Raw genomic sequence first — 21,036 nt, 5'->3', positions numbered from 1 at the left:
ATATATAATGGCATTTAGTTGAAAATTGGAGTTGTCGACCAGCGACAATCGGTTTTTCTCTCATGCCGTACATAATACCAACTCAAACTGTGATTTTATTCAGAGTATGGTACCATTCGAGTAGTTCATTTTGTACCAACTTTCTTGAAGTTTTTTTCCTGAGTGTTACGAATATCTTATGTATGTGCATTCACTGTATATGGGCGATTTTTTTTTAATTTTCGCTCATTTTCCGTCGGTCTCGTTTCGCCACTGTTGTTGTGCCAATCACCGACGCTGAGGATGCCAAAATGTTCCCGGGTTGAAATTCTGCCGCAATCGACAATAACTAAATTTTCCCTTATTTGCGGTTTATTGCACCCTTTCATCGATTTAGGCTACAATTTTATTTAAATAAGTGTAACCTCGGCTGAAAAAATAAGTGTCAAATATCTTATGCAAGGACTGCCAATGTTACAACGATGAACTGTCATCACTCCAACGTGCCGTCCCTTCTTTCTTTTTACGAAATACGTTCCCGAAGACGTGTTGAAAGTTCACCAACGTTCTATTGAAAAAGGTGTTTATTTCTATTATTTCTGAGCATAAACTGGACTAAACGAAAGTTACACTAACGCTTCACATTATAGTGCATAAAATAATCGCATTTCCAGTTGCATATAACAGATATTTACTCAAAACAGTGCACGTTAAGTAGTAGCTAGCACACTCCAGAGTGAGGTTATGGATTGGTTACTTTCTGTTTAGGATCCATTTGTTTATCAGTGATTTGTACTCTTGCCTAATTAAAAACCATTTCTGCCTATAATAGTTAATAACAGCAATCTGCATTCAACAGGTGCAACAGAATGTCGACCGCTACGATCCGTACCCGTCGGTTCATGACGAACCGTCTGCTATGCCGTAAACAAATGATCTGCGACGTCCTTCACCCCGGACTGGCATCGGTACCCAAGAAGGAAATTCGCGACAAACTGGCCGCTATGTATAAGACCACCCCCGATGTGGTGTTTGTGTTCGGTTTCCGTACCAATTTTGGCGGTGGCAAATCGACCGGTTTTGCACTGATCTACGATACGCTGGATTACGCGAAAAAGTTCGAACCTAAGCACCGGCTAGGTCGTCATGGACTGTTCGAGAAAAAGAAGATGACCCGCAAACAGCGAAAGGAACGCAAGAACCGTATGAAGAAGGTACGCGGTACGAAGAAGGCCAAGGTTGGACAGGCCGTTAAGAAGTAAACCGTGAGGGCGGGATTCATTCCAGCGAATGAGAGGAATATACATTATGGTTTAAGACAATAAACCTCTTCACGAATTCAATATCACAATAATCCTTTTTATTTATTTCTTTATTTTTCGTTTTTTATGCTTCACTTTTTCTTTACGACTTTTTTTCGATTCAACAAATTTATCTAGTTCTTCGGTTTTCACAAATTTGCGCTTTTTAAATTTCTTATTTTCGATTGCTGATTTGAAACGCTCATCCTGAACCGGTATTTGCTGTTCCGTTGCCATTCGCTTCCGTTCTTCGTTTTCCTTTTTCAATCGTTCACGACGCTCCGCAGCCCTTGTCTGTTTTTCTTGTTTCCACTTTGCTTCCATTTCATCCGGGTCCAAACCTTGTTCGATCCACCTCTTGCGCCTGTAGTTATGTTGCCGTTCATCAAAATCTTTATTGTCCAGATTCATTTCCGCCTCCCGACGGGCCACGCTGACTTGCATGAAGATGCGCTCGACCAGCCGCTGATCGATCGGATGTTCAGTCAGCTTGGTGTTGATTAGTGATTCAATTTCACCTAAAAACTCTAAATCTCTAGGAAAGCGAAAAATCGAAATGACAAGTCCTTTTCGACCCGCACGTGCTGTCCGGCCGACACGATGGATGTATTCGTTGGGAACCTTAGGCAGTCGATGATTCAAAACTAGTTGCACACTCGGGATATCCAAACCTCGGCTTGCCACGTCCGTTGCGATTAAAATCCGTACGTGTTTTGACTTAAATTTGTTTAAAGCTGCAACGCGCTCTTTTTGCCGTAAAAAGCCATGTAGGCAAACATTGGTGAAACCGATTGTATTCAGAGTCATCGACAATACTTGACAATCTTTTTTGGAATTGGTAAAAATAATCACGCTAGCCTCTTTCTGTTCGTCTTTAAACTTTCGGAGGGTTTCAATCAGAACCATGTCTCGATCGTAATCAGCACACAGAATATAGCGCTGATCCAGTGTCTCTACGGTTGCAATACTGCTTTCCTCGGACCATTCAAACGCATCCGCTTCAATGGGAAACACGCTGTTTTCTCGTGAAAGATCTTTAAGCGTTGCAGAGAAAAACAAATTCTGTCGCTTTTTTGGGAGGTACCTGAAAAAAGTGAGTATTATAAATAACATTTTCTACAATATTTGACAATTAATCTACCCATTAATAACTGCCAAGTCCTCATCGAAATTCCCACTCAACACTCGATCGGCTTCGTCCACCACCAAAAACTGCAACGCTCGGAAAGAATACGTATTGCAGCCAGACAAATGTGCCGCCAATCGACCCGGCATGGCCACTACAATATGGGGTCGATTTTGCAACCGCTGTGCCTCCAGCAACTGATCCGTTCCACCAGTAACGACGCATACCTTGACATTCATGGGTTGACCGGCGACCGAAAACTGTTCCGCTATCTGATGGGCCAGCTCGTGTGTCGGAGTCAGCACCAGAGCAAAGTTGGTAGTTGGTTCTTCACTCAGCTTCTGCAGTATTGGTAAAGCAAACGCGAACGTCTTTCCAGAACCGGTTTTGGCTGCACCGATGCAGTCGCGACCATCTAGAATGGCCGGAATGCAGACTTCCTGAATCGGTGTGGGTCGACGGAGACCTGTTGGTAGTGTTTTTACAATAAAAGCGGTTAGGGTTTCAACGTCGGTTGTCGATTTACCTAACTTTTCTATCTGCTTCGTAATCCATTGCTTCAACCCGAGTTCAGCAAATTTTACACTAGTCGGCTGTGTCATTTCAGTACATTGCTTCACAGCACAGACGAAGAACGAAAACTAAATCTGGAATTACAACCTTTCCAATATGATTCGAAAGCACCACATGCGACTTTCGATTCAAGTTTGTTTTTTATTTTTGTTAGCGGTTATCCTCTTAGGGCCATCCAAGAGCTATGTGCAAACATCAAGCTGTCTGCCAATGAAACGTATACACTCGTGAAAAATAACTCTAAAATGAGTAACATTTGACACTTTTTTCGTAAAAGTGCAAACATTTGACGCTTTTTTCCGAACCTGTGGATTCCCTATACCGAGTAACAATGAACGACAATTAACTAATGTCCTGGGCTCAAATTAATTTGTGCCCGCTGTCAGCAGTAAGATAAAGATGTATGAAAAGAAGCGGTGATATGCTATCTCGTTTACACATATGTTGAGATGTTAGCCCTTGAAACATGGCGTGATGCCAAAGGGGTGCTTTTTTCTTAAAAGTGCAAACATTGACACTGTTTTCGTAAAAGTCTACACACTTAAAATAAAACACCGAATTCGGTAAAATTTTACCGGAATCTCAACAGCTGAACGTTCGGTGAAATCTTCGGTGTTTCCGAAAATTACCGAACAATTTGTGAAACCACCAACCGAGTGGTCGGTAATTTTCGCAGCTTTTTGGTAATGTTCCAAACCGAGCAGCCAGTAAAGTTTACCGAAAGAAACTTTAAAAATGAACAAAAATTCCGAACGCACCTGTAAAAAATACCGGTGGCAGAAAAAGTCGGTTATAAATGAACCTGCTGGTACCGTCTTAAATCAAACTAAATTAACCAGATTACTTACGAAAAATGTTAGCGACTCGTACATCCATTAACACTTTCCAAATAATAATTATCCTATGTTTACACACAACAACAATTAAAACAAATCAGCAGCACCAGTAGAAAATATTCGCGTCTTGCACGGTTGCACGTATGAGAAAAATGGCCACCACATTCACAATTTGGCATTTTTACAGGTTGTTCGGTAAAAATTTTTCCAAATTTTTGGGAAAGTAAAATTAAGCAAATATTTCGGTAACAGTTAACAGAATTTTGGTAAAACTTACAGATCTTACAGAACAGTCGTTAATTTGATGCTTTTTTGCAGGAATACCGGTATTATTACACTTCACCGATGGATTATTGTAAAAAAAATTACCTACACACTTAATTTATCTCGGCAAACTTCCCAACAGCTGATCAAGCTCGGCGAACTTTTTAACAAATGTCATTAATATATTTCGACGAACATTCAGCAAATATATCGATTTACAGTAAACCAGCAAGTATTGACACTTTGTTTGCCGAAGTACTTGAAAGTTCTGCCGAAAACTTGTAGAACATTATGCTGAATTTATCAGCTGTTGAGTTCTCGGCAATAAAATCTAAGTGTGTAACGACTTTTTTTGGATTAAGTGTGTACACACTTAGATTTTATTGCCGAGAACTCAACAGCTGATAAACTCAGCGAAATGTTCTACAAGTTCTCGGCAGAGTTTTTAAGAACTTCGGCATACGAAACGTCAATACTTGCTGGTTACGGTAAATCGATATACTTGCTGAATGTTCGTCGAAATATATTGCTGACATTCATTAAAAACTTCGCCGAGCTCAATCAGCTGTTGGGAAGTTTGCCGAGATAAATTAAGTGTGCATAGAGCTTTTTACACACTTAATTTATCTCGACAAACTTCCCAACAGCTGATCAAGCTCGGCGAACTTTTCAACAAATGTCAGTAATATATTTCGACGAACATTCAGCAAATATATCGATTTACAGTAAACCAGCATGTATTGACACTTTGTTTGCCGAAGTACTTGAAAGTTCTGCCGAAAACTTGTAGAACATTATGCTGAATTTATCAGCTGTTGAGTTCTCGGCAATAAAATCTAAGTGTGTATGCAGGCTTTCGTTTCAGTCGACAGAAACTGGTTGCGTAAATGGAACAACCAACATTACCGGTGGCTGCGATCCTCGTATTTGTGATACGTCCATGGATCAATCTGTAATTCAAGTCGTTTCAGCAATCGAATCAAATGAGTACGTATCAAATAAATCTAGTGAAAAAATACATAGTTTGAATGTCTATATATAAATTCAAAGAACCCTAATATGTTGTATACATTTGAGTGCGCTCGGGGGGATATTTCTATTATATAATTTACATTAAATGTTATTTACTTCCAATAGAGAAACGCATCACTGGTTGGTCAAAATTCCATTCTACATGATGATATCACCAAATCACAACCGATAACTACAGTGGACGTTATTATCGATATGGATCAAAGTCATTCGTATGAATCCGGATCATCCAGTTCGTCAACAACGTTCACTTACCACACTGACGTATGTGTTCAAACGGAAACATGCATGGAAAAGGAAATAGAGCAGTGGAAAGCAGCATTATACAAGTCTGAGAAAGTTCTTTATCTTCGGGATCAAAAAGACAGGTTGCAACGAAATTTATGTACAACGAAAGGAGCTACGCAACTTTCAATTTTTGAAGTAGAATACTTCTCTCAGGAAGTTCGGCTACATAGGGATGTGAAATGAAAATCTAAAACCGAAAAATGTGAAAAATATGTCCAATTTCAAATGCTAATAAATCGGTTAGTATTCGATGGAATTCCTCCGTTCATGCAGCAATAGATTGGAAAATCTTCTAAGATTCTTCCCAAATGCAGATAATTGTAATTTTATTTTTCAAACTATTTTACTATTGAAAATAATCAAGCCTTGTCAAAACGAAAGCTTCGGTCTCTGATTGGTCGTTATATGATTGCTTCCCAAGCACGGTCGACAGAATCATAGACCTTGCCATTTTAAATTTGCTATATATCTGTATAAGAGTAAGGATGGGAATTATCGACTAAAATGGCTATCGATAGTTATCGATGATTTCCTACTACTATCGATAGGTTTTTCATCCCTATATAAGAGCCTGTTTCACCCGAAGCCGCTCATAATAGTTTTAGACAGCGACAACAGCAGTCTTCCCTTAGCAGCAGCAGAAGCAGTGCAGACAGATGCGGATAGCGGCCACAGCTGTGGCATGGCAATGGATAGTGCACTAGTTGCAGCGGATCTTAGCATCGATAGCAACTGGGCCAGCTGATGCAGGGACAGCGGATACCAGTAGCAGCGTATAGCGGCCAAAATATTAGCATAGCTACGGATAGCGTAGCAGTTGCAGCGGCTTAGCATCGATAGCAGCTGAAGCAGTGAGGCACTTTAGTGAAATGCAGTCTGTGCGATAGCGGGCACTAGTAAATGCATTCAATGAAAAGCTGACTCATTTTGACAACACATAAGCCGTCTAGTTTTGAGTATTAAATCAGCTTTTCACTGTTTATTTTATCACAAGGAAAGCTTTATTCGCACTGTCAATCATAACGCCAATATGTAGTCGGTATCTTATCCGATATTGAATTGAACAACAAATTTAAAAATGACTGACACGCAAGCAGCCGGGTTTTCTTGTAAAAGTATTCTACTTCATCCTTGCGGTCGTGGCTTTGCACACAACCCTCCTGGGATTTTTCGCTTGAAACAAACGGCACCAAATGTCGTTATTCCACAGGGCTTAGTTGTGGGCGTACATTAAAACATCTGTACGAGGCATTGGATCAAAATTTACCCGAATTGGATGGACTAACTAAAGAAAAAACGTTGATATTAACGTTGCGCAAATTGCGACTAAATGAGCCATTTTGTTCTCTCGGTTATTGGTACAATTTAAACCAAACAACAATTTCAAACTATTTTTATGAAACCGTTAATGCGATTTATCCGTTTATGAAAGCTTTAGTGCGATTTCCATCACGAAATGTTTTGAAGCAACATATGCTGACTGCTTTTCGCAAAAAGTACAACGATGCTGTTACAGTTATTATAGACTGCTTCGAAATATGCAGTGAATACCCAAATTCAAAAGCCGTGGTTGCGGTTGCCAATGTTTTCTCAAATTATAAAAAACACAATACTATCAAAGTGTTAGTTGGAATCAGCGCATCTGGTAGTATATTTTTTGTATCTGAGGCATTTGGAGGACGAGCCTCTGACAAAGAAATCGTGACAAAGAAGGAGACTTCGTGATGGCTGACCGAGGTTTTTTAATTGACGACTTACTGGTTCCATTAAACGCAGTTATTAACTGTTGCATATCCAGCTTTCAAGAAGAAAAACCATCAGCTACAGCCATTGGATGCAGTTTACTCAAAAGAACTATCCTCGTTAAGAATCCACGTGGAGAGATTAATTGGAGTACTCCGGCAAAAGTTTCTCATATTATCGGACATCATTCCCATAATCAGAGCCGGATTTAAGGGGGGCCCACATTTTTGGGGCCCCCACAAAACGAGAAAAAGTTTTTTTAATGCATTGCTGTTGATTCCGAAAATAAGTTTACTTGTCCGAATCAGGGATACCAGATTTGCGTTGCAAAATGCAGATTTTCAGAGTCCGATTTTATTTTATGTGCAGATTTTATTGACCTGCAGAATGTGTGTAGTTTTTTTCCTAGCTTCTGTAGATTATTGCCAGCGTAGCCTGATATTTGCGCAGTCTTTCTCAAATTGTGTGCAAATTTTTGCCTGTGGATCGCATATTTTTTAAATTGCGGTAGGTTTTTTTTTCAGATATCAAGAAAAAATTTCCGGATTTCGAGCAGTCGAAAGATGTCTTTCAAAAACATCTGGCACCTCTGGTCCAAATCATTCGACAGTTATATCTGGCTGTGAACAGTGAGCAAGAACCGAATTTATTATTACATTTATTCAAAATGAGCGATCGCCACAAAACCCCGCGTATATCAAAGTGGAGCTTAAAAAAAAAGATTACATGAAGAAAAAAATCAAAAACTCGTTAGTGCCTTGCAAAAATTATTTTATTTAAGGATTTATTTGAGCCTAATGATCTCGAACGCAACTGGAGAATGGTCTTTTCGAAGATGAAACTGATTGAAAATAGGTTGCGTACGACTATGAAGAGTGAAAGGCTGTCAAACTTAGCATTGTTAAGTTGAGAGTACAATATTCTGAAGGAGCTGAATGTTGATTATTCAATCAATAAGCTCTCTGCAAAAAAAAACTCGTAAGAAAAAATTCTAGCAAATTTTTGGTAACTTTTCAATAACAAATAAATGTTTTTAACTCGTTCGATAAAACCTGAATTAATCCACCTAGTGGTGCAGAAACCTTTGTTATACTAACTACCCATGACTTTATACTTATTAGACCAGTAAACCACAAATCGTATACCAACGTAAGTCCAATTCCAATAATGAATAAAACGAATTTAAAAGGTAGTTTTCAGAAGGTCAACCAAATACGATCATTGAATTGAAGCTTGACGTGGGTTTCGCAAATATTACGGATGTTTTCACTGGAGTGTATGAGTGTTGTTTTTTTCGATTACAAACCAATTTTTAAATGCTAGTTAGAAGCAACTCAATTTTTTTCTTGAAATAATCGAACGTGAAGAAACAGTAATAGATAACAATGATACTCATTTCATACTAGAACAGCAAATATGTATGTTAGTTTAATGCAGTTCTTTTTTTTTAAATCCCCATAATCCAGGTTTGAGTATCACTTTCGCTTTATTTTTAGAAATCGCAGCACCTAGAATTATGAATCAGAATCTTATATTTTTTACGAGTTGAAGCAAATTTCTACAAACCTGCTCTCGAAAAAATGTAGTTCAGAATTATACAAGAAAAAAACCATTTTATCTTAAATGCATTATCCGAAATTGAAGGTTTTTTACGAGATTTGTGAATTTCGGATTTTCAGAGTGTAGTCGAGAACATTATTTCTTTCGAAGGTCTAGGCTGTATGATAAAATTCGAAATAAAGACTAAACTTGCTGCGATAACGAGAAGCGGAATAACATGGATACTCTGATTGCCCTTAGTCTTAAATTAGAAAGCAATATTTATATCTTACATGACCATAGTGTATCCTATCATAGAGATAAGTAACTTTTCACCTGCGCACACTAGTAAACGTCTATAGCCATGTAAAGTTGCTTCAGTTTCATCCAAACTGTAAATCATCGCATCTCGATGTTCACAATTTCTCAAAACTTTTTCCTTGTTTTGCCAATTACGTTCACCATCAACTGTAGATTCCTGGTGACGAGTGAAAAGTATATTCAGAACGGAATTTAAAATATAGAACGAGTGTTCAACTGAAAAGTTTTCCAGCTGTTCAAAATGTAGCATTGCAAACGGGTGGCACTAACATATTTGTACGTAAATAGGTCTATACATCTTTTGTAAAACTTTTCAAAATATCTGCATCGCTAATTGTGTTACTTTTGAACACTGTGAGATCAGATTTTGCTACAATGTTTGGCTCCCGAAAGCTGTAGAAGATTCTTATTCTTCACAAATATGGGTTCAACGTACAATTCAATATATATTTCAGAGAAAGTGAGGACGGAGGCTTCGCAAGGCAGAGAAGAAGCTAAGTGAGCATTGCAGTTTCCACTAAAATCTAATTCAAATTGTTGAGAGAAAGCTAAAGGGTAATTTTTTTACACCAGTTAAGACGCACCACGACGAGTGTAAAAATTATGCAATGTTGTCAATGATTGTTGTTTTTTTTTGAGAAATAAATAGCGATACGAAAAAAAAGAAATAGAGGGATAGAGAAGAAGAGGGAGCAGGGAGAGAGACATGAATTATCCAAAAAGTAAAATATCCCATGTCTGAAATATACTTCGGTCAAATTTCTACAGTTCAAGCTACCAATAAAAATTCACACTTAGTATGGTTTTCAAAGAGCTAGGGCGTTCATTTGAGCATGCGAACATCAAAATCGGAATATGCGTTTTGTAAAATGAGCGTTTATTTTGTAATTTTTTTTGTTTCGATTCTGATATACTATACATATTAACAACATATTTACACATACATACATACAAGCACACATACACATACATACAGAAATTGTTCAGTTCGTCGATCTGAGCCGATTGATATATAACACATGGCTCTCCATGCCATTCATTTTGCCTTAAAAGTTAAATATTTTATGTAAAAAATACTCTTTGATCAATATTTTGAGAACTAAGCCACTAATCAAAAAACCATTCGGTAGCATTCTGGGGGAGCACAGCTCGACGAACTGAGCAATGTCTGTACGTGTGTATGTGTGTGTGTGTGTATGTATGTTGTCTGTATGTATGTGCCGCAAAATACTAACGCACCTTTCTTACAGAACGCAATATCCGATTTTGATGGTCTTATACGCAAACGAAAGCTACTGTGCTCCCCCAGAATGCTACCTAGTGGATTTTTGATTAGTGGCTTAGTTCTCAAAATATTGATCAAAGAGTATTTTTTACATAAAATATTTAACTTTTAAGGCAAAATGAATGGCATGGAAAGCCATGTGTTATATACCAATCGACTCAGATCGACGAACTGAACAATTTCTGTATGTATGTGTATGTGTGCTTGTATGTATGTATGTGTAAATATGTTGTTAATATGTATAGTATATCAGAATCGAAACAAAAAAAATTACAAAATAAACGCTCATTTTACAAAACGCATATTCCGATTTTGATGTTCGCATGCTCAAATGAACGCCCTAGAGCTCTTTAAAAACCATACTAAGTGTGAATTTTTATTGGTAGCTTGAACTGTAGAAATTTTATTTTTATTTTTTTCGACCGATTTTATAACCTTTGTTTAGTATAACAAAGGTAAAACGGGTTTGTTTTATTTTGGGGCCCCCCACTGTAAACTGGGCCCCGGGCCCCCACAATCGTAAATCCGGCTCTGCCCATAACCATGCTCGAGCACTGGAACAATAGTATTCCCGCAATTGATCAAATACTAACCATAACAGCAGCCCTTGTAAACTTGTGTCCTAGCATTGTTCCTTTCCGTTAATATTTATTCGTTGTTTTTTTTTTGTTCACACAACTTTTATTAATTGTTATTAAATACAAATACAGATTAGTTTGTTTTATATATTCGTATATTTCTTTCCAACTAACTCAGGAAAAATAACATTTGTAAAAAAAGCTATCACCAAGTTTTCACAGTTTAACCAGAACTCATCTCTTTTTTTAATTTCAACCAGTAACACTTGATTAGGAGACCATACGTAAAAATATCCGAAATTTGCCTTACATACGTATAATTGCATCATAGCCTGAAAGAAGTATTTGTGCTTTGTATTTAAAACAACTTCTCCCGAATCATTACGACTAACAAAAGAATCTTTGAGTTGTAGTAACGTTGTAGTCATATCTGAACAGAATCGGGCTGTGAAAGAACATTTCACCTCAAGGAACCATTCAAATATTACATAACGCGGAATTTGGCAATTTTCAATACCCACCCACCCCAACGTAACGCAATTTTACATGTTTGCCACACGCAATGTAACGCTTCGCTGAATACCCCCCCACCCCTGAGCGCGTTATGTATTATTTGAATGAGCCCCAACCGTAATTGAACCATGACAATCACAAGAAAAAATTGCATCCGGTGATGCTCCTATAAACGGATATTTATCGTAGATAATCAGCACTGATTTACTATTCCGCAAGTTTTGATACAAATGTTGAACCGCACGGTATAATTGGTCAATTGCTTTTTCCTTATTTTTCTTACCATACATGGTCGCTGGAGTAGAAAACGTTGTCTCATTAGGATAACAGATCCTTTCGAAAAGGGATACTGATGGCCTAGATATCTGAGTGCTACATACGTCTTTTGTATTGGAAGCAGTGACACGTCCACTTCTGAATACATTCCACCACATAGAGTCGCTTTGCGCTTCTTCCTTCGGAGGACTGAGTTTTGGCGGTTCCGCGCCCGTCCGCGATCGTTCTCATACGGTCAAACCAGTTATTTCTATGATTCGGAGACCTTGCACCTAGTAGCGCTACAGCAGTGTTACTTATAGTGGATCGAATGCTTCAGGAGTAGCTGCGCTAATCTACTCTTCCGTGGGTAGCAATGCCTTCAGTCACTGCGCATATTATTGTGTAAACCTGGCGTCTCGCAGTATTGGCTCGCGGCGTTTAACTTCGGTGGGCGTTATACAACGTCGAAGCTTTTGAGTGCATATGCACACAACTACGAAATAGTAGTCCGTATCCTAGTTTTGAGCACAATCACACAGCTACGGTGCGGACGTTGATAATGTCGGAGAAAGGCCTGCCGTCGATTAGAACACATTCTTTGAAAAACCTTACCGAAGTAAAAGCCTGAGTCAGAGAGGTCTATCAATGACACGGGACAAAGAGCAAGCAGCAAATCTGCCCAAATTTTATTTTGTACAATTCTGTCAAAAGTGTCAGAAATCCGCGTTAAAAAAACTGGCGAATTCCGAAATCCGCATGAAATAATTTCGTTGAAAGCAACTTAAAGTGTATATAAACATTTAAGTATTTTCTATTTCGTGGCAGTTCAAGGGTTGAATTTGTGACAGTTGATCAATGTTTCATGCTACCGGTGCTATCAAAACCTCACCTTGTTTCTAACTGGAAAACGTTCTTCCTCAATTCGATTGTTCTTGACGCAGATTTTGTTCGAAGACATAAATATTATTTAGGTAAACAAACGAAATACGCAGAATCTTGTGTTATGCAAATACATATAAAAAAGCTAGGTGAATTTCACTTGTCGTAAGTTTGAATTATCATTCGCAAGGGTATCCTTTCTAAGTGCCGGTTACATTTGTGTACATGCATTAAAAGAGAGAAGCAAACATCGTCACGGTAATCAACAAGAGGAACACCAATACGCGGCGCACAAATCCCAACAAAGGACTGATAAGGAACGAAAGCATAGTGCCAAGCAACAGCTGCTAAGTTAGTCTTGTTGAACTCGTCAGTAAGTACGGATCGTATCTCGGCCAGAAGCCGCAAAAAAATAGAATTTCTTATCAATTTTATTCAGGTTTCCATTTGTGCCGCTCTGCAAGGATCCACTGCCTGTTAGAGAATGTAATCTTATCGCTTACTGGACGCGAACGTGGCTCACAACCCTTATCAGCTAGTCGAATCCCGCAAAGTACACGACACAGAAAGATAATCTGGGAGAAAATTGCTTTCTTCCACGCATCCCTATACCGCGCCCAGTTCCAAAAACAGGGAACTCTAAACTGTTCGGGAATTTATACTTCATGAGCGGAGATTTTCGATGTTACAGGCAATTCATCTCGGACGAACTGTTGTTGCAGGTAAGCTAAACCAGGGGCTGATAAGCGTTTGCTTGCATAGCCGCGTTAACAGTTAGTACTAGTCACCTTTGCATCTTGCTTACACTAAAAATAGACGCCGGCTTGTTTTATTTAGAGAAACGTTGTGGTGTTTGAAATGTGCGTTCGGGGTATGCTTTGAATTTTTCAATGTGAGGTAAGGGAAAACGAATTGTTTGTTTTTAAAATATTTCGTGTTCAAGCAAAATTTTATCGTGGATTGAGTTCCTGATCACATGCATTTTATGATTGTATGAATGACTCGGCGCAATTTTTTTTTCTTAGCAGGAAAGCAGACCATATGGTGACATGATAAGGGACAAATTTTGATAGGGATTCAGCTCCCTAGATAAAAGAATTTGGAACCAGGTTTGTCCTTAGACAAATTTCTTAATTACGGAAGTCAGATCGGGGTAGTGAATGTAGAAGAGGAATTAAGAAAGTGATTGAGAGTTGATTTAATGAATAATAATTTCTACTAAGTGGTGAGGACGCTATGGAATACTGATTTTCTAAAACACTTCATTCTGGGGCATAAAAGCAATTAATAATGAATGTAATCGTCACACTCAAGATTCTTCTCGCTGTAGAATCACGTGATGCAGCAACGACGACGCCAAACCGCTTCTACGACATTCTTATCTCTCTGGGTCCGGGGTCAAGTCAGTGGAAACTTTTAGCGCAGTTTGGCGATGGGACGCATGGTTTATCATTTCTTATTGTCGTAGGTTTTCACTCTACTGGGGGGCTTGCCCGCGAATGTTTATTGCGCTCTACTGCTGCTGGTTTAAATGCTATCTACTTGTAACAATGTGTACCTATATGCGTTTTAACCGTTGTTGCGCAGTGAATGACAAACCTTATCATTCGTGTACGCTCTAAGCGTACGGTAAGAAATTTGAGTTCTAATTTATGCTTCAGATATATCTCTCAGGCTTCAGTTGGGCAAACCAAAATGTTGTTTGTGTTGAGATATTCCTTAAGCTCTGAGCAAAATCAAAATACAAATATTTTTTTCCATCTGGAATTACAGGTTGTAGCAATGTGGGCCAAAGTATTATAAAGTCACGACCGTTCGGTACGAACCCGAAGGCGAAACTGCGACGAGTGCTGGTAGTGTCCAAGCTAACCCGGTTGGAGTTCGAAAAAACTCGCGATCAGTCGCTTAGCGATGAAAAGCTGGAGGACAAAATTCGCGGCCGTGGGTCCGACTATGATGCCATGAAATATTATCATCACCTGCACAAAGATGTGGAAACTGAAGTGGTTCAATCCTTTCGAAAGCAGGGTATTGAGGTGAAAGTAGCTAACCGTTTGACTATCAACAATGATTTCCTCAGGTGGGCCGATATGGTAGTTCCAATCGGAGGCGACGGTACTTTTTTGCTTGCAGCCGGACGTGCAAGTCCCTTCATCCTGGATAAGGGCAGGCGGATTCCGGTAGTGGGCTTCAACTCGGACCCTCGCCGATCTGAAGGGCGGCTTATGCTGCCTAAATATTACTCGACTAATGTAGACGAAGCAGTCACACGCATTTTAGACGGAAACTTCAACTGGATGCAGCGATCTAGAATAAGGATAACGTTAGTTGGTAATAACACCTCAGAACGCCCACTGCCAATCGATTTGCATGAGTATAATGTGTCGCCAGTTGAGCATGAAGATATTTTACCTTTCGAAGAATCTAAATCATCTGAGTACAAAAGCAGTAATCGAATTCTCCCGCACTTAGCATTAAATGAGGTAAATTTAATCTATATTTACGTTTCACTAAAATTCATGAGGCTTCGCTGTTTAGGTATTCATTGGGGAAATGCTGTCGGCGCGTGTATCGCACCTGCACTTGCGAATCGATAATTCCGACGTGACTACAAAAACGAAAAGCTCGGGATTGTGCGTCAGTACTGGCACTGGTTCGACCTCGTGGCTCACGAGCATGAACCGGCTGTCGGCTAGTAGCGTGCGGGATCTGATCGAAATCATCAAGCGACACTCCAGGACGGGCGTCCTGGACGGCATTGATCCGGAGGTGATTTCCGATGAGTACAATCGCAATCTGGTCTTTCCAACCGACGATCCCCGGCTGTGCTACTCCATCCGAGAGCAAATCTGCGTTGGCGTTTGGCCCAACCCAAAGGGACTCGAATCGAGGGGCTACGCTAAACAGATTACGGTGAAGTCCAGGTGCATCGATGCAAGTAAGTTTGGGACATTTACGCCAAAAATATATTTTCCTTTTTTTTTGCATGTTTTCAACCATCTTTTTGTTAAGTTTGAACGAAATTTTAATCTAAGCTTTTTCCAACAGGCTTAGTGATAGACGGTAGTATTGCGTACAACTTCAACGATGGAGCAAAGGCGCTGCTGGAGGTCTACCCGGAAGATGCGCTGTTAACGATAGATATGAATTAAGCTGCAACGATGTTGCTGTTTCTGTTTATAGTTAAGTTTATACAATATAAGAAGTGGAAAGTTATCTACGGATCGTTTGACGACAACATTGGCAGCTGATAACAAAAATTTAGTGCTGCGTGCATGCAAAAAGTGTGTACTATGTAAGTTATTGTTAGCTATTTTTACGAAAATATGCATTTATTTATGGAATTATTTATGTCATCATATTAATTACAAATTATCACAAACCTTCAAACGAACACAATTTTAAAGCAGTCGTAATGTCATCAATGTTGGTTAGAGAAAACGGTCCTTATTTCGTTATAAGTGACATATTTTCTTTATTTGGTATATAACCGTTGTATTCGAAAGCGCAAACAGCAATTTATTATACACATATAAATTTGGACAATATATTAACCTGAAAAGTCTTTATCAATCGCCTTCTTGGAAATGCTCTAAACTAAATGCGATGCTTTAATTCTTAGTAACTTCGTCGGAATACACCTAAAAGGCTTAACTACAACGGATTGGAAGTACATATCTCTATTTGAAATGGTATGTTATGTGTGTCGATGTTTTCAGACAGCAGAAATATGACGAATTCCATCTGCATTCAATGCTTCCATGACTATTGTATTTATCATTCTTGTATCTGGTAACTTAACAAAGATCGACTCCTAATCAAATCGCAGTACTTAAGTAATATCAGTTAATAAGTTTGGTGCATCTACATGACTATGCGTTGATTAATTTATAGTTACTGGTACGACAAAAAGTATTTTCGATTTCCAAAAAATTCAATCTTAGATATATCGAAATAGCTCACACTTAACTTGCTTAAAAACATTTGTTTTACAGCTTTACTGGTACGTTTCAACAATCGAAAGAGTATTAACGTTTGTATCGATGTTACAAAAATTTGTCTCCCCCCCCTTTTTTCGTATTCAGATGGTGGCAAAAGCCGATAGAGCGTATTCGTACATAAATTTCAATTCGCAGTTGTTCATACTAGGTATCTTGAGATAATTGTGCTCCCTGATTTGCTAGGATACTTTTCACTTATGCAAGTCTAAGTCAAAATCAAACGAAAAATGACATCATCAAGATTGTAGAGATTCTGCAAAGCACAAAGAGCCCAAGAAAGACAGAGAAGGATCATTTAGGAAAGAAGACACATTTTGTATCGAATAGAAATGTATATAAGCTAGTTAGCTTCACCAGATGTTAAATTCTCGCGAGCAATCGTCGGTTCGCGGATCAATTTTCAACTGATACCTGGAAGAGTAGCTAACATCGTTATACTCAAGTAAACATGGAATAACTCGTGCTTATCATTCACTGAACCTCTCAACGTAAGTACAGTTTGACACGCTGATTTAAAAATCAGTAACTTAAATACATTTTCACTAATATAGGAAATGGTTCATGCGAGTTATTACACATCTTATAAATCTGTACGCACATACAACAGTACGCACTCAGAATAAATTATCAAAAATAAATTCAATTCCTCTGTCAATCCCTTGATATGATTATACTGGGAAAAACATGCTTACATAACAGGGAGATAATTATACTAAATCTATATCTACATCTAACTTATTTGACGGTATCTTATCAGAAACAACAGATCTTTCGGTTTCGGGATAGCTGTAAAATTCTTCAGATGAAGAAATTGAAATTGTTCAGATTTCCCCCTTTCTCCAGTTAAGAGAATCTGACTATGTTCGGTACTTACCTTTCCGTCACTGGCGAACATTACGAAGCATCGTAACCTGACCGCAATGGTTGATGTTGATATCACAGGGCGCTTGCATCCAAGGTTCACCGTCTGCCTGAACCGGTAGAGTGCTGTGGAGTTGCAGCCGAACGCTGCGGGCCTGCCCCAGCCGGACCGGTTTACTTATGCCGACCTGCAGTTGGGCAATGTGGAAGGATGAAACTACACCGAACACCTCCAGGATGCCGTCCGAAATGCTATGCATCTCGCGCATAATTCCGCCATGGGTGGGAGAATCGCGGCTCATTTCTAGAAACAAACCAAAATTTAATCACACAACACGAAGACAGGTAAACCGCACTAAAGTACCCCAAAGTTTCACTCCTGCACCCCAGGAGTCGATGTTGAGAACAACAATGGACTGAAGTTCAGGAAGATCAATTTTCACATTATCCAAATAAAGTTCAACCTTCTTTTCCAATTCAACACAATCCTGTTGAACTACTTGGTGGGTACCGAAGCAAAGGTACAAAGCCTAAAAATAGTTAATTCGTGAGAATACCCAGCACAAATCGCAACACTTTGATGAATTACCTTGTTGATAAACCTGCTGCTATACAAATACATAGAGCTTTCGCGAGCTTTATGAAAATTCAAAGTAACCAACGCATCCACTCCAACGCTGAAGTAATTGTACACGAAGACACTACGTCGGTAGTTAAATCTGGGCACATGAAATCGCGTCTGGTGGTGTACTGCAATCTCCATCAGCCACCGATCCAGTTTAACCGGGGAAGCATTTTGAATTTTGCGCAAATATTCAACGGGATTGAATTCATCCGGACCCTCGGAACCCCAGCCTAAAACGCGCGATAGATCGTTCCCTGTGCCGAGTGGAAGAATGGCTACCTCCGGTTGCGGTTCGATATGCATTTGCAGTATTGTATTCAAAACCCAGCCAACGGTTCCGTCGCCTCCCGCAACAAGTATCCGGGAAGTGGCTGGTGCTGCAAACAATGCCCACTGCAGTGCTTCCTGTGGCCCATGAGACTCTAACTCTAGTACTTGTAATGGATGTAGCATGCCTCGCAACGGCGCAGTTATTTCCGAAGCGCCACTGCTACCAGATTTAGAGTTCGCTGCAATAATCAATCATTAAATTCATCCAATCTAGTTTCAAGAAAGTGAAACCTACCAACAACAATCAGTGGCTTCCATTGATCTTTCCATTCCGGAGGAATGATACCGGTCAAATGAACCTTAAGAGCTCCCTTCGAGCGCGAAGCCAATACACACTTCGGCGGAAATATCATACTTTTGAACTCACCGAAATCGCACAGACTCGTGGCAACCTCACTGAAGCATTTGTCGTGAGCGGCTCTCTGGCACCAGGCACAACGTTGACCAAACAGGCCGGTTTCGCTTTGATCCACGTCTTCCGAGCAGACGCAGCACTCAGATCCGAGCGGAAGATTACCTTTGACCCACAAATGTCGGCATTCACGAGCATCATCGGCTCGCGTTCGAATGCGAAGCTCTTTGCAGCGGAACTGAATATCTGCTTTGCGAACGCATCCATTGTCCGAGCAAACTCCGCAATTTTCGCAGAAAAATCCATTTGATGACATCAGTGTTTCGCATATTAAACAGTGACAGGGTCGATTCAGCAGCTTTATGGATTTCCAGGCATGTCGTCGTTTTCCGTCCGGAATATATACCACATCTTCCTTCAGTATGAACCTGCCGATTAGCCAAGTTCCTCCCAGAATAAGAAAAACCGCCAGTAGCACATTCAGCGTGCTTTCCGGCATCGCCTCAAGCACTTCGCCTACGCAAACAATTTTTTTTTGCCACAGCACTTGTTTCGTACTTTTAATTTCAATTCCTCACAGTTTCCTGAGCAGAAGCAAGAATTGCATTTGACTGAACACTTGCACTTCCTAAAATGCTATGTCCACTAATCTGAATACGTAAAATGTTATTGTTATTGGTTAAAATAAAAAACTACACGAGATTCTATGATAAGCCTTTATACATTTTATTCGACCGATTACGTTGCATTCACCATTGCGATCGCTTGCGCATCACTGTACCAACAGCAACAGCTGATGCGCAAAAAACAATTTGACAGTGTGATTCTTTGTTTACCAGGGCTTCGATTCGTTCGATTCGTTTCTGTCGGCTTTACAAGCATCGCGAGGGCTGTAATCAGGGGACTGGTAACCCTATACCATACTGGGCACATACGCGTAAAATATACGACGTTGCTGTTAAATGATTTACTAAATAGCGAATTTCTTTATTCCACTGCGTCAGGGCAACCCGAAAAAAATTCATGATGTATTTTGCGGTGAGAACATAAAACGGACAATGTTTTTATTGTAACCATAAAAAACACGGTATTTTTACTGTAAGCTGCCAAACGATTGCTGTCATTACCATGTTTTAACAACGGTTTTTGTTGTTGAATCTACCACCGACAATAGGGGTCTTCACCCCGAGCTTGTATACGAATACTCAGCCGTAAACTGTGTATCTTCCATTACTCGTCAATGGAGGTGAGTATTTTTACGGCTGGGTATTTGTTTACGAGCTCGACATGAATACCCATAATAATTTTACCATGAAAAACATTGTTAGTGACTTCTAAATGTATGGGAAAAATGCCTGAAAAAATGCTGTTAAGATACATAACGACTCCCCTTTTTCATGGTAAAAATGGCAAAAACGGTGTTTTTTATTGTTCTGGACAATGATATTTAATGTAAAATTGCTGTATTTACATGAAAAACATAGTTAAATTTTGGCATAACTACAGCAACATTTAAGGTTTTTTTAATGTTATTTTTTTTCGGGAAATCTATCGAGGAAATAAGAAATAAGCCAACGACATCGCGAATTACGACACAAGTAAGAAAGAGATGCCAGATAATTGCTTACGAACTAAGCATGTGCGGTGGTGGGTTGAAGCTGAAAAATTTTACAGTGCGCTTCGGGCAGCACGCCAGGTAAATACTGGGTCAAAATCGAGCGAATAAAGAAACGTTTTGACAGCAGTTGAGTTGTCAAAACGAGGGGAGCAGGTGGAATAAAGAAATTCGCGAGGGGCGAGACAGCTTTTATCTGAGTTACTCTTATGCTTGGGAGTAACTCTATTTTACTCAATATTACTCCGAAATTTCCAGATGATTCACATCTTCGATTACCTTGAGAACAAGACAAATATCTGAACGGTGAGACCGAGTAACATTCATATTTATATTCGCGGTGAGGAAAAGGTTTAAGGATGGGTTTCAGAGATACGAGAGTTACTCAGATTTGCTCTTTATTTTTCACGTTTTCACAGAAAAAGTCGAAGTTTCTCACTTTTATCTGAGTTACTCTCTTACATGGGAGTTACTCTAATTTACTCAATATTATTCCGAAATTCTCAGATGATTCACATTTTTGATTACCTTGATAGCAAGAAATATATATGAACGGTGGGATCGAGCAACATTCATGTGTACACTTGCAGTGGGAAAAAAAATTAAGGATGGATATTCAGAGACACGAGAGTTACTCAGATTTGCTCTATTTTCAGGTTTTCTCAGAAAAACTCGGAAAAACTCAAATTTACTCACTGTCTTACCCCTCGGAAATTCGCTATAATAAGTTTGCACTA

The 21,036-nt window shown here is 39.3% G+C and overlaps 5 protein-coding genes across 8 annotated transcripts; 2 read left to right on the top strand and 3 right to left on the bottom strand.

Moving 5' to 3' along the window:
• Nucleotides 1-426: 426 nt before the first annotated feature.
• LOC129721537 (40S ribosomal protein S24) lies at nt 427-1,305 on the top strand. The gene is made up of 2 exons (XM_055674237.1): nt 427-559; nt 839-1,305. Exon 2 carries the CDS (start codon nt 849-851, stop codon nt 1,239-1,241), a length of 393 nt encoding a protein of 130 aa, XP_055530212.1. The 5' UTR covers nt 427-559; nt 839-848; the 3' UTR covers nt 1,242-1,305.
• A 23-nt stretch (nt 1,306-1,328) lies between these two features.
• LOC129721536 (probable ATP-dependent RNA helicase Dbp45A) lies at nt 1,329-3,165 on the bottom strand. The gene is made up of 3 exons (XM_055674236.1): nt 2,933-3,165; nt 2,422-2,872; nt 1,329-2,364 (listed from the first exon to the last, which is right to left on the bottom strand). Exons 1-3 carry the CDS (start codon nt 3,006-3,008, stop codon nt 1,344-1,346), a joined length of 1,548 nt encoding a protein of 515 aa, XP_055530211.1. The 5' UTR covers nt 3,009-3,165; the 3' UTR covers nt 1,329-1,343.
• A 4,576-nt stretch (nt 3,166-7,741) lies between these two features.
• LOC129719548 (uncharacterized) lies at nt 7,742-12,449 on the bottom strand. Its single transcript, XM_055670942.1, has 3 exons — nt 11,480-12,449; nt 11,075-11,380; nt 7,742-7,762 (listed from the first exon to the last, which is right to left on the bottom strand). The coding sequence occupies exons 1-3, from the start codon at nt 11,810-11,812 to the stop codon at nt 7,742-7,744; spliced, it is 660 nt and encodes a 219-aa protein (XP_055526917.1). The 5' UTR covers nt 11,813-12,449.
• LOC129723249 (NAD kinase 2, mitochondrial) lies at nt 12,298-15,860 on the top strand. Of its 4 annotated transcripts, none has more exons than XM_055677344.1 (6): nt 12,298-12,680; nt 12,753-12,888; nt 12,955-13,237; nt 14,289-14,998; nt 15,054-15,453; nt 15,564-15,860. In XM_055677344.1, exons 3-6 carry the CDS (start codon nt 13,198-13,200, stop codon nt 15,665-15,667), a joined length of 1,254 nt encoding a protein of 417 aa, XP_055533319.1. In that variant the 5' UTR covers nt 12,298-12,680; nt 12,753-12,888; nt 12,955-13,197; the 3' UTR covers nt 15,668-15,860. The 4 variants fall into 4 exon arrangements, with proteins under 4 accessions (XP_055533319.1, XP_055533316.1, XP_055533318.1 ...); XM_055677345.1 differs by having other exon boundaries at nt 12,593-12,607; nt 12,706-12,888; XM_055677341.1 differs by having other exon boundaries at nt 12,298-12,888.
• A 108-nt stretch (nt 15,861-15,968) lies between these two features.
• LOC129723248 (diacylglycerol kinase epsilon) lies at nt 15,969-19,478 on the bottom strand. Its single transcript, XM_055677340.1, has 4 exons — nt 18,568-19,478; nt 17,967-18,511; nt 17,742-17,907; nt 15,969-17,681 (listed from the first exon to the last, which is right to left on the bottom strand). The coding sequence occupies exons 1-4, from the start codon at nt 19,181-19,183 to the stop codon at nt 17,398-17,400; spliced, it is 1,611 nt and encodes a 536-aa protein (XP_055533315.1). The 5' UTR covers nt 19,184-19,478; the 3' UTR covers nt 15,969-17,397.
• Nucleotides 19,479-21,036: the final 1,558 nt, after the last annotated feature.

This window comes from Wyeomyia smithii, chromosome 2 (genome assembly GCF_029784165.1).
Source record: "Wyeomyia smithii strain HCP4-BCI-WySm-NY-G18 chromosome 2, ASM2978416v1, whole genome shotgun sequence".
NCBI lineage: Eukaryota > Metazoa > Arthropoda > Insecta > Diptera > Culicidae > Wyeomyia > Wyeomyia smithii.
The sequence above is the reverse complement of the archived record's forward strand: the minus strand, read 5'-3'. Positions and strand labels throughout refer to the sequence as shown.

What these genes read in the sequence shown, in the direction of transcription:
- LOC129721537 (XM_055674237.1), top strand. Translation starts at nt 849, where the DNA reads ATGTCGACCGCTACGATCCGTACCCGTCGGTTCATGACGAACCGTCTG.
- LOC129721536 (XM_055674236.1), bottom strand. Translation starts at nt 3,008, where the DNA reads ATGACACAGCCGACTAGTGTAAAATTTGCTGAACTCGGGTTGAAGCAA. An exon ending in GAAGCAGATAGAAAAGTTAG is followed by an intron (nt 2,873 to 2,932) that starts GTAAATCGACAA and finishes CACTACCAACAG; the next exon opens with GTCTCCGTCGACCCACACCG. An exon ending in GACTTGGCAGTTATTAATGG is followed by an intron (nt 2,365 to 2,421) that starts GTAGATTAATTG and finishes CACTTTTTTCAG; the next exon opens with GTACCTCCCAAAAAAGCGAC.
- LOC129719548 (XM_055670942.1), bottom strand. Translation starts at nt 11,812, where the DNA reads ATGTGGTGGAATGTATTCAGAAGTGGACGTGTCACTGCTTCCAATACA. An exon ending in TTACGGTTGGGGCTCATTCA is followed by an intron (nt 11,381 to 11,479) that starts AATAATACATAA and finishes GGGTGGGTGGGT; the next exon opens with ATTGAAAATTGCCAAATTCC. An exon ending in GGTTAAACTGTGAAAACTTG is followed by an intron (nt 7,763 to 11,074) that starts GTGATAGCTTTT and finishes CACTGTTCACAG; the next exon opens with CCAGATATAACTGTCGAATG.
- LOC129723249 (XM_055677344.1), top strand. Translation starts at nt 13,198, where the DNA reads ATGTTACAGGCAATTCATCTCGGACGAACTGTTGTTGCAG. An exon ending in CGGACGAACTGTTGTTGCAG is followed by an intron (nt 13,238 to 14,288) that starts GTAAGCTAAACC and finishes CTGGAATTACAG; the next exon opens with GTTGTAGCAATGTGGGCCAA. An exon ending in GTCCAGGTGCATCGATGCAA is followed by an intron (nt 15,454 to 15,563) that starts GTAAGTTTGGGA and finishes TTTTTCCAACAG; the next exon opens with GCTTAGTGATAGACGGTAGT.
- LOC129723248 (XM_055677340.1), bottom strand. Translation starts at nt 19,183, where the DNA reads ATGCCGGAAAGCACGCTGAATGTGCTACTGGCGGTTTTTCTTATTCTG. An exon ending in GAAGCCACTGATTGTTGTTG is followed by an intron (nt 18,512 to 18,567) that starts GTAGGTTTCACT and finishes TGATTATTGCAG; the next exon opens with CGAACTCTAAATCTGGTAGC. An exon ending in GCAGCAGGTTTATCAACAAG is followed by an intron (nt 17,908 to 17,966) that starts GTAATTCATCAA and finishes AACTATTTTTAG; the next exon opens with GCTTTGTACCTTTGCTTCGG.